The sequence below is a fragment of the Nomascus leucogenys genome, chromosome 6, assembly GCF_006542625.1.
Source record: "Nomascus leucogenys isolate Asia chromosome 6, Asia_NLE_v1, whole genome shotgun sequence".
Lineage (NCBI taxonomy): Eukaryota > Metazoa > Chordata > Mammalia > Primates > Hylobatidae > Nomascus > Nomascus leucogenys.
In genome coordinates, this window is record NC_044386.1 from 39,526,895 (window position 1) to 39,539,401 (window position 12,507).

The 12,507-nt window shown below is 38.1% G+C and overlaps 1 protein-coding gene across 1 annotated transcript in view; it reads left to right on the plus strand.

Moving 5' to 3' along the window:
• Window positions 1-7,653: 7,653 nt before the first annotated feature.
• CCDC152 (coiled-coil domain containing 152) overlaps window positions 7,654-12,507 on the plus strand; it is a 50,316-nt gene continuing 45,462 nt past the window's right edge. Inside the window, exons 1-2 of the mRNA XM_003274393.3 lie at window positions 7,654-7,705; window positions 9,945-10,033. Coding sequence (XP_003274441.1) covers window positions 9,947-10,033 — 87 coding nt within the window. The 5' untranslated portion in view covers window positions 7,654-7,705; window positions 9,945-9,946. The remainder of the gene's footprint in view (window positions 7,706-9,944; window positions 10,034-12,507) is intronic.

A 12,507-nucleotide genomic window follows, 5' to 3' on the forward strand; every position in this document is an offset into this window, starting at 1 on the left:
ATCAAACAAAATCTTGATCCTTTCTCACCTGATTAAGTGTCTTTTCAAGAAGATATGATAACTTCAACATTTATAGACACTCTGCTGTGTCTTATACTGCCTATTCATGTATCTAGCTTCAATTTGTTCGTTTTTTGCTTGTTTTGTTTTGGTTTTTACTATAATCTTTTCTGGAGACAGTAATGGCAGGGCTATGAATTACTTTTTTTGTAGGAGTCAGAGGGTGAAGCACATCCAAATTGGATCTGTTCACTGTGGTTTTATTTTTCTTTTTTTTCTTACTATAAGTTCCAGGGTACATGTGAAAAATGTGCAGGTTTGTTACATAGTTATACACGTGCCATGGTGGTTTGTTGCACCCATCAACCATCATCTACATTAGATATTTCTCCTAATGCTATCCCTCCCTTAGCCCCCCGACCCCTAAACAGGCCCCAGTGTGTGATGTTCCCCTCCCTGTGTCCATGTGTTCACATTGTTCAACTCCCACTTATGAGTGAGAACATGCAGTGTTTGGTTTTCTGTTCTTGTGTTAGTTTGCTGAGAATTATGGTTTCCAGCTTCATCCATGTCCTTGCAAAGGATGTGAACTCATCCTTTTTTATGACTGCACAGTATTCCATGGTGTATATGTGCCACATTTTCTTTATCCAGTCTATCATTGATGGGCATTTAAGTTGGTTCCAAGTCTTCGCTATTGTGTTCACTGTGTTTTAAGAGTCACCTGCCTCTACAGTTTCTCCATTTCTTTTTTGATGTTGCTCAAATATTGACAACTGCATAGGAAGATATGTATACTCCTATATACAGGTGATTTTTAAAATGCATTATCTCAAAAGTTATTTTATTTTGCTAACTGCTATTAGAATGAATGAGCAAATTTCAATTTTTCTTACACAAAAATTATTTGGCAGATGTCTTCTCTTAACTAATACAACAAACTCTTTTTCCCCCTTTACTTAGGCCTGCATAATGGAACTATGTTATTTTGACAGGTTTATGTAAGGGTAATTAATGGTAAACTTTTTGCAAAGTGGCTATCATTATTATCTTCCTGTATTTACCCACTTTGCAGCTCCTGCCATCAGTAGATGGAGTCTGTTTCTTTGCCACTTGAGTCTGGGTGGCCTTGTACCCTGCTTTTACCAATAGAATGTGTGGAAGTTGCTGTAGGCCAGTGCTGAACGTGGTCCTCTAAAGCAGGGGTTCCCAACCCCCACACTACATACTGGTACTGGTCAATGGCCCGTTAGGAACTGGGCTACACTGCAGGAGGTGAGTGGCAGGCGAAGAAGCGAGGCTTCATCTGTATTTACAGCCACTCCTCATTGCTTGCATTATCACCTGAGCTCCATCTCCTGTCAGATTAGTGGTGGCATTAGATTCTCACAGGAGTGCAAACCCTATTGTGAACTGTGCATGCAAGGAATCTGGGTTGCACTGTCCTTATGAGAATCTAATGCCTGATGATATGTCACTGTCTCCTATCACCCCTAGATGGGACCGTCTAGTTGCAGGAAAATAAGCTCATAATGATTCTACATTATGGCGAGTTGTATACTTATTCATTATGTATTACAATGTAATAATAAAATAAATAAAGTGCACAATAAATGTATTGTGTTTGAATCATTCTGAAACAATCCCCCCATCCCAGTCTGTGGAAAAGTTGTCTTCCACAAAACCAGTCCCTGGTACCAAAAAGGTTGGGGATCACTGCTCTAGAGAGCCTTGCATGTCTGTGATTTCTTTCTCAGGATGATTAAACTCCTTAAGAACAAGCCTGGCTGAGCCTGCTAGAGGATGAGAGACCAAGTGGCAAAGTGACAAGAGTGATCCCAACTAAGTCTCCGGAGACTGAGAGCCCGGCCAAGATGAGTAAAACTAGCTAAGCCACTTACCTGACCAATAGCTAACCGCCAATGCATTAAGAACCCAGCCAAGACTAGAAAATTTGCCTACCTGACCCCAGTTTAAACTGCTAATCTTAAAAAGCGTGAGCTAAATAAATGGCTGTTTCAAAGCACTGCATTTTAGAATGGTCTATTGTATCACAAAAGCTTGCTGATATAGGAACTAGCATTGTTCATTGGTTCATTCTTTCTTTTATTCAGCAAATATTTATTTCTGGCCTACTCAAAGCCAACCCAGGTTTGACACATTTATCCTAATCTTCAGAGGTTTGTTCTCATTTTATAAAGATGAAATGGAAAGGCAGAGAGATAAATTGACTTGCTGAGGACCACACAACTAGCAGAAGCAGAGCCAGGATCTGAAGCTAGGAATGTTGAAAGGCTCATTATCCTGCCCCCACCAACAATGTTATCACTAAGAAGGTAGGTTATGAAAAAGTTGATGTTCTCTGGGAGCAATGGAATATTTTAGGCCCAAATTGTCAAACTTATGCTCTATTATGACATTGAAGCCATCAATGGATCACTTGTTTATGTACTGGAACAGACTTAAGACTAAATTTTGAGAAAAAGTCTGACTTCTTCTGAGAGTACCACATAGCCACCTCCAAGTAGCTGTTGAATACAAGGCCATTGAGAGCTGGTTAGACTATCTTATTATCACAAAAATACCACCCTTACCATAGACTCACTATCTAAAGTATATTTATGTCAATAAATTAAGTAGAATAGCTTCACTTCCTGTCCTTATCCAAAAATACAAACTCTCCCAGATAGCAACATTGATTCTACTCTTAATGAAGCTCATTAAAAGATGGAATATTTATATATCTAAGTAGGATTGTTTCAAGAAAAGTAAGCCAAGTACTGCATGGTTTAGACTTTATTTTAGAATCATGTTCAAATTCCTCTGTCCATTTGGAAAAGGATGGGAGTGAGTCTAACCAACAGTGTTCCATTGGGTCATAGACCTGATGCATGGAATGTATTTTACCTAATTACTGCAGGAAATGCTGAGAGCTAGAGATCTACAGAACTTGAAGCCAAAGTTGCAGTTGAAGCCAAGATAATACGGTCCAGAAACAGATACTGAAATATGGGAATTACGTAGAGAGACCAGAGGAGGGAGATAGTGCATCAAGAGATCAAGCAGAGGTTAAAGGTAACCCTAGCATTTAAATGTTGCCCACAGCTAACATTTTTTTCTTTTTTTTGAGACAGAGTCTCACTCTGTCACCCAGTGTGGAGTGCAGTAGCATGATCTCGGCTCACTGCAGTCTCCACCTCCGGGGTTCAAGGGATTCTCCTGCCTCAGCCTCCCTAGTAGCTGGGATTAAAGGTGCCTGCCACCATGCCCGGCTAACTTCTTTTTTTTTTTTTTGTATTTTTAGTAGAGATGAGATTTCGCCATGTTGGCCAGGCTGGTCTCAAACTACTGACCTCAAGTGATCCGCCCACCTTGGCCTCCCAAAGTGCTGGGATTACAGGCGTGAGCTATCATGCCCAACCACCCACAGCTAACATTTTGATGGAGGACTGTCTCTGAGTAGATAAAATAAAAGTGAGACCTGAAGGGTACATTAAAATGTTAGCCCTTCAGTTCTCACTTTTATCTTATCTACTCAGAGACTGTGCTCAATCACTATAACTGAAGCACCTCCCACTCACTTTTAAAATCGATATCATGGATTTGTGTTTCTTTTCACTTATTACAATTTTATGGATAGCTAATTTACTCAATGTATTACCTATTTCCTTTTGAAACTATCAGTCCTTTAAGGTCAGGGGCCAATCTGTTTTGTTTATTCCTAGTTTTCTCATAGACCTCAGGACATAGTTGGTGCTCAAGTATTTCTTGAATAAATAAATATGTAATTACTGATCATCTTAAAAAGGCAAAGGAAAGAAATAAAATGCTCTAAAAGCTTTGTACATAGAAGATCAGTGCTTCTCAAATATTTATATGCACATGAATCACCTGGTAATGTTGTTAAAATGCAGACTTTGATTTAGTAGTTATGGGATAGAGTCTGAGACTCTGCATTTTTACAAGTCTGCAGGTGATGCCCATGTTGCTGGTGCAGAGACCACACTTTGAAAAGCAGGAGCCTAGATCATGATTCATTATGATTGCCATTTCTGATCCAATCTAGCCTTTTTCATAGAGATACTTCGAAAGTGTCTTAAAAAGCTCATTTCCACCTTTACTCTCAGGCTAATATTGAGGAAATTGCCTATTAAATTATCCAGGGCCTCCTATATGAATCTTAATGTGAAAAATTAAGAAGTTAGAATTAGGGAACGTGGTTCCTCCTGAGAAACTTGTATGTTTTCTCCTCTTTTACAAAAATAAATAAATAAACTAAGTAGTTAAGCCTGTATCCTTTTTTATTCCAACCATCAGGAAATTCAAAGCCAAATTTGTAGCAGAAATATAAAAACTTTATTGACCTACAGGCCAGAGTATTTCTGTTTTATTTCTCTACTGCTCTTCAATTTCTAATTTATATTTCACCTTGTGTAGGTGAAATATGTATGTAGCATTTTTAAATAAATATTCATAGAAATGAGAATGAGCTGAAATTTCAGCAGTTGGTGAATTTGATTCAACAGACAAAAAACATGGCCTAAACAGAGGTAAGAATATTGACAGAGTTAAATAATAGGGCTGGAACAAAGGACTCAATAGATTAGCCAAACCATTTATAAACATTTGCTGTGATATTTTTTGTTGTCATAATACGCAGGTGATAGTAACTAAAATAATCAAGTGAGATTCCAATGCCAGAGCAATATTGCCAATAACATATACTAGATTTCAATCCTCTGCTAGTTTCTCCTTTGAGACTGTGAGCTCCAAGGCAAAAGGAGAGTCTCTTATTTGTCTTTGCTCTCCTTAGTGCCTAGACTTGCAACAGCTGATGTTTTGTAAGTACTTAAATATTTTAGAATGAATTAATGAGTGAAGCTGTTTTCAACCGAAAAAAATCAATGTATCACTCATTTTAAGATCCTTACGTGCATAAACTGGTAGCTTCTGATTTTTTTTCAGCTGCCTAGGTACATATGCGTTTCTCTTCCAAATCAGGGTATTTTTAATGGATTCCAGTGTTACTTTCTTTGTTAGTGTGACAAAATAATGTAATTTGTTTCTCTATTTTGGTTTTCCAGGCAGTCTTAAAATATATATTAAATAAATCCTTGATCAATCAGAAAATAAATATTCTCTTTTTTCCCAACTTTTATTTTGGGCTTGGGGGGTATATGTGCAAGTTTGCTACATGAGTAAATTGCATGTTGCTGACATGTGGTGTATGAATGATCCCACACCCAAGTAGTAAGCAAAAATGAATATTTTCTGAGCAAATATTTGATGAATTCTGTTTCTCAGTTAGATGGTATCTGAAGAATAAGATTGTGAATACAACTGTGAAACACGTTCACTTTTTAAAGATGAAATCATGACAAGCTCATTTAGTTTCTCATTGAAAGATACACTTTAAACCTGCTAGAATTCTTTGAAAAAAAATGCTAACATCTATAAACTGGAAGATAAACTTGCGACCCATTCCAAACTAGAAAAATTAAGCTAAACTTTTCTGATTTATTCCTGATGTGTTGGTTCATTTCTATTTTCTCTATGGTAGGCTCTATGGAGAAATATATACATATACATATGTATGTGTGTATATATACACATATACGTATATGTGTATATATACATATACATATATGTGTGTATACATATACATATATATACATATATGTGTATATATACACACACATATATGTGTGTATATATACATATATGTGTATATATACATATACATATATGTGTGTGTATATATACATATACATATATGTGTGTATATATACATATACATATATATGTGTGTGTATATATATACATATATGTGTGTGTGTGTATATATATATATATTATATTCCAACTTTCTTAGTCTCTACATCCCAAAATCATTAGATAGTCAAAGTTTCTGTATTTCAAATGTTGGAACATCCAGAAGATTTGGAAGTACAGATGAGGCAGGGGATCTAGGGAGCTCCCTCTCCACCTTACACATTCCAGTCACCACATATTTTCAAAGGACTCCTGAAATTTGCCAAGGATGGGCCTAGGTGGAACTTAATACATGCATACATACATACATACATACATGCATGTATGTGTGTGTGTGTGTGTGTATATATATATATATATAAAAAAAGAAAATAGAGTTTCTTCCACCCAAGGAGCCAATAATAAATACAGCAAAAGAGGTAATATATCAATTCAGTCTTAAATGCCACAGAAAGCTAGCATGTTCCATAGAGTAAGGAAAGGTAGATCACAACTGATTGATACGATCAGTGAATGACTCATGGAGAAGGTAGCATTTTAGCATTTAGGGTCTTAAAATGGGCTTGTTTCAAAAGTTATTATGACGTGAGTTATATGGAACATTTTATATTTGCTAATTGGGTAGAACCCGCAATTCAGCAGGTCATTTTCAATATTTCCATGTGTTGCTACTAATGTTAGGGAAAGCTTATTTGAGCAGCAGAGTGAAGACTACAACCCCCATTTTCCACTTTAACCTAATTTTCTTGCCACTATGCATTACTACCTTTCAACTAGTAAAGTATGGGTTATCATATTACTGTTTATATTTTTTCACTTGCCAAATTTTGGAGTCTATCGAAAAATCACATTAACAAAAATAAACCTCCCATCTCCCACTCAGAAAAAAAAAAAAAAAAAGCAGATGAGGCAAAGTTGGCAGTGGATTCGCTTTCAAACTATTACTGAACAACATTCAAAAATTCTAATAATTAACATTTCTGAACACTTACTTTAAGCAAGGATCTCCATTAAGCACCTTATAAATGCATCACTTCATTTAATCATCACAACCGTCCTAAGAGGCAGGCTTCTTTTTTTTTTTTTTTTTTTTTGACTGAGTCTTGCTGCTGTGGGTCTGGGATGGAATGCAATGGTGCGATCTCGGCTCACTGCAACCTCCGCCTCCCGGGTTCCAGCAATTCTCCTGCCTCAGCCTCCCAAGTAGTTGAGATTACAGGAGCCCGCTAATTTTTGTATTTTTAGTAGAGACGGGGTTTCACCATTTTGGCCAGGCTGGTCTCCAACTCCTGACCTCAGGTGATCCATCCCCCTTGGCCTCCCAAAGTGCTGGGATTACAGGCGTGAGCCACAGTGCCCGGCAGAGGGAGGCATTATAATTAACCTCTTATACAGATGAAGATGCTTAGGTGCATGAAATTAAGAACTTACCCACTATCACCCACGGAAAAAGAGAAGAGTTGGGGTTTGAATCCACGCAAGAGCCCACGCCCTTAATCACTAAGCTACCAAGATATAACTCTGTAGATGGGAAACTATATCTATTAACTGGCTATGGAATTTTAAAAGCCAATTTTATAAGTTACAAAAATAGATATGGATAATTATTTATTCATTGGAGCTGACTCACAATTCAGAACACCCAATGTGATTTATTCTTTGGTTGGGGAAACAATTATTGATCCGGTGTTGATTCGTGTTCTGGAAACCACATGAAAATACCTAAGCAGCCGCAGATGCTGAGCGGAGCTGGGCCAAGTTGATAAGAACTGCTGGTGGTAGGAGCTCCAGCATAGCGCACAGGGCGGGCCCAGAGAAAGTCGGGCCCATTGTTGGGGGATTCGGCTTCCGGAGGAGGGGACACCATTCAGGGGTGTACCAAGCCCCAGAGGCAGCGGCAAGGGAGACTGTGGGGAACTGGGAGCAACAGCAGGTACACTCCAAACTCTATTGACGGTTCGAAATTCCCGCTTTCTCCATAGAGATGCTTTTCTTCGTATTTCCTTACAGTGCTCTGAGTCCATTACAGGCTTTTCTTTTCAGACACTTCTCTCACATCCGCGGGTCCTCGGCCCCCATCCTTTATTTTTGCTAGGCCGCTAAGGACGCTAGAAAGCGGTTCGAACTCCCGCTTTTTCCATAGAGATGCTTTTCTTCGTATCTCCTTACAGGGCTCTGGGTCCATACAGGTTTTTGTCTCAGGCACTTCTCTCACATCCGCGGGTCCTCGGCCCCCATCCTTTATTTCTGCTAGGTCCCTAAGGACACTAGGATGCCGGGGAGGGAGCCAGGGGACCCAGGCTTGAGGACTGAGAGTGAATTCTTGAGGGGAGGTGAGGAGGAAAAAGGAGGGACCACAGCGTGGGGCAGGCGAGCGGCGAAGGACCAACTGTGTGGGGTAAGGGAGAGGACGATCCCCGGGACTCAAGCCAGCAGACAGGAGGACCCAAAAGGAAACGGAACTGTCACTCTCCTGGGGGGATGATTGAAGCCAGCAGGCAAGAGGACAAAGAAGGAAATGGGACTTTCACTTGCCTGTGGGGACGGTTGAAGCTGAGCCTCGAAGGTCCCAAATCAGTCTCTGCTTCTCACTAAGGAATTTGATAAGCACTGAATCACCAGCTTGTCACCGAATTTCACAGGGCAAGACCATATTCACTGAAAGGATCTTGACCTAGGAAATCAGAAGAGCAGGCAATGAAGATACCTAGAAATGAGTTGCCTGGCTCTGCCAGTGTGGCAAAAGGGATATCATGCAATGATAGCAAATGGAATATTAGTGATGGTTTTATAAGGAAATAACAGGGTCTTCTTTGGGGGAAGGAATTGAGAGAAAATCAAGCTCAAATTTAAATGCATTTATTTCAAGAGCCAGATTCTGAGACAAAACCCTAGTAAAACCTTTTTTATTTAAAAAGTTAGGTACCAAAAAAAAAAAGTTAGGGGTGGAGGGAGTTTCCATTAACTACTTCAGATTACCATATAGCACTATTAAAGAATAACAGTACTATCAAATAGAAATTATTTTTAATTTTATTCCAAAAGGAATTTTACTGTATCATGGGAGGCTATTACAAGTATTTTTCTGCTGTAAGGATCAAGTTCTATTTAAGGGATTTTATATGTAGTTGTATTTGCATATGTCATACATAATAATTCGAGATAATAATTCAAGAAACAAAATATACAGCTAAAATTCTCTATTAAAAATCATTAATAATTGCTAATGCAAAATAATATTTCAAAAGAAGAAAATGAGATATCTTGATGAAGTAACATATTGTCAAGCAATGTCTGTTTTGGTTAACTTCCTTTTAAACAATAATATGCCCCCAAATTGCTTTGAGTAACTACATCAGGAATTTTACTTACATTTTACTTTGCAGTCCAAAGTAAAATGTGTAAATTACCACTTTCACACACCATACATTGGTTCATGTTTTTTTCCTCAACCTAACATCCCTGAATTTCAAACTTGTATTTTCCCTTTCTTCTTTGCTAGAGAAAAATCTAAAGACAAGTGTCTCATACTTGTTTACATTGCATCTGAAGATGTAAACTCATCCAGTCAGAATGGACAAACTGACTTTTGCAAAGTAGCCAGCATTTACATTCTAGAATTCTGAAGAATTTCTTATGATTGGTTTCATAGGACTAAAACTGAAACTCTTATTCTTCAGCAGTTAGCTGGCTATCCCCAAATGTTAATCCCTTATGCAAAATTACAAGACAGTAGAAATGCAGAGAGATTGCTTTGAGCACATTAATTTCCATGCATCTTTTATTTACCAGTTTACCAAACAAAATATAAGAAATAAGCATAACAGCAGAAAACATTTGTGACATGATAAACAAGTATTTTTAACACCTTAAATTAAGAATAATTACAGTTAAAAGTCATGCCTCAGATTTAACATTGCATTAGGTTTTAATGCAGTAAAGAAACAAATATAAATAAGTCAACTGGGGTGTGGGTGGTAAGGAGTGGAAAAGACAATGCATTTGACCACTGTTAATATTGGTTATAACAAAAATTCTCTGAGTGCAATGGAGCCCAAGTAGGTGCCCTATGAGTTGAATATAGAAATGTTAGCATTTGAGCTATGAACACTATTGTGGTGTTTTAGATCTTATTTATTTATTTAACACTATCTACTGTTTACTACTTTTAGGCATGGACCAAAGCAGTGAAGGATGTATGAAAAAGATTAGCAGTGTGAATCTTGACAAACTTATAAATGACTTCTCACAGATAGAAAAGGTATGTAAAGATAGAAAACAATTCTACTATATAGGGATACATGGAACAGATTTTGCCAAGGGAAGAAGTTGGGAAGAAAGAAAAATATACCAAAAAATGATCAAGATAATAATGTATTTTGCTATACTCTTCTCTCTCATTTTAAAACTCCATGTTTAAAATATATCTGGCTTTGATTCATTTGTACTAATACATCAAAATGTCCCTATTACAGGGGAACAAATAATTTATGTGCTTTTGCCAAAGTCAAACAGATAATACATATAGTAGTCCCCTTATCTGAGGTTTTGCTTTTCACAGGTTCAGCCACCTGAGGTCAACAGTGGTCCAAAAATATTACATGGGAAATTCCCAAAATAAACAATTCATAAATTTTAAATTCTGCACCATTCTGAGTAGCACAATGAAATCTTCCATTGTCTCTCTCAGTCCTGCCCAGGATGTGATTCATCCTTTTGACCAGTGTATCCATGTTGTATTATAGACCACTTGTCTGTTAGTCACTTGGTAGCCACCTCGGTTATCAGAAGGGTGAGTACAGTACAATAAGATAATTTCAGAGAGAGAGATCACATTTATGTAACTTTTACTACAGTTTATTATAATTGTTCTATCTTATTATTAGTTATTGTTATTAACCTCTTACTGTGCCTAATTTATAAATTAAACTTTATCATAGTTACGTATGTAGAGGTAAAAACATAGTATACATAGGGTTCAGTACTATCTGTGGTTTCAGGCATCCACTGGAGCTCACGGAACATATCCTTCCATAGATAAAAGGGAATTGCTATACTTGAAAGCCTACATTGTCCAGGCAGGGCGGGGTGGCTCACACCTGTAATCCTAGCACTTCGGGATGCAGAGGCGGGCATATCACCAGGTCAGGAGATTGAGACCATCCTGGCTAACACGGTGAAACCCCGTCTCTACTAAAAATACAAAAAATTAGCCGGGCGTGGTGGTGGGCTCCTATAGTCCCAGCTACTCAGGAGGCTGAGGCAGGAGAATAGCGTGAACCCGGGAGGCGGAGCTTGCAGTGAGTCGAGATCGCACCACTGCGCTCCAGTCTGGGCGACTGAGCGAGACTCTGTCTCAAAAAAAAAAAGAAAGCCTACATTGTCCATAAACTCAGGAATGGTTTTAGTAAACATTGAAGTAAATGCATATTTCAATCTGTTATTATAACTACTCATTTTTTAGTATTTCCTGTTCTATCTGTTCCATTTTCCTTCTTTTTTGCCTAAAAGCAAAGCCATTTAAAGTCTGTCTCCCCAACTCTGGACAAATGGTAGACCAAACCCACAGGTGTATATTGGGTTTGTCCTCCCTCCTCTGCCTTCAATAGCTTTTGAAAAATGTAGGCGGTTAAATGAAAGAATTGGGAAGTGACTTTGTGAAGCAAGAGTGGGAGGGAGGCTAATATCTACTTCTGTTTTCTCTTCTTTTCTTATAATTCTTTTCTATTCCTTCTTTTCCTCAGCACACACACATACAAATGTCATAATGAAAGAATTTTTATGACCACGTGTATTTTGAAGTAATGTTATGAGCTTTCTTTAAACAGTGAAGTTACGTGTTCCTAACCGAGTGATTCCTAACATAGTAAGGCATAGAAAGGAAGAAGAAGCATTTTTGGCAGGAAAGGAGTTAGTGCAATGATCTTGGAAATTAATTTGGAAATATCTGTCATATTCTTAAACACTTTAAATAAGAAATAATTGTTCATTTTTGAGGTGATGATGGTATTGTGGCCATATTTTGAAAGAGTCATCTCTTAGAGATACATATGGATGGTAATATTAACAGATGAAATAACATAATGTCAGAGAGTTGCTTTGAGATCAATTCAAAAGTGGTGAGACTAGGGCAGTGGATAGAGATACAGATGATATAAGATAGTTCATGAGTTGATTTTTGAAGCTATTTGAAGAGTATATGGAGGCTTATTATACTATTCACAAAAATACCCAAGAGATATGGTCAAGAATGTTTAACCATTACAAAAAGTAGAATATGGCCTCTCTCTCTCTCACTCTCTCTCTCTCAATAAGAGACTGGTTAAATAAATTACACCATATTCAAAAATGAAACTCAACGTAGCTGTTAAAAAGAATGAGGTAGGCCAGGTGCGGTGGCTCACGCCTGTAATCCCAACACTTTGGGAGGCCGAGGCAGGTAGATTGCCTGAGCTCAAGATTTTGAGACCAGCCTGGGCAACATGGTGAAAGCCTGTCTCTACTAAAATACAAAAAATTAGCCAGGTGTGGTGGCGTGCCCCTGTAATCCCAGCTATTCAGGAAGCTGAGGCAGGAGAACTGCTAGAGCCCAGGAGGCGGAGGTTGCAGTGAGCCAAGATTGCCCCACTGCACTCCAGCCTGGGCGACAGAGTGAGACTTCATCTCAAAAAAAAAAAAAAGAATGAGGTAGATCTATGTGGCTTTACATGACATCATCTACCAGATAATAGTACT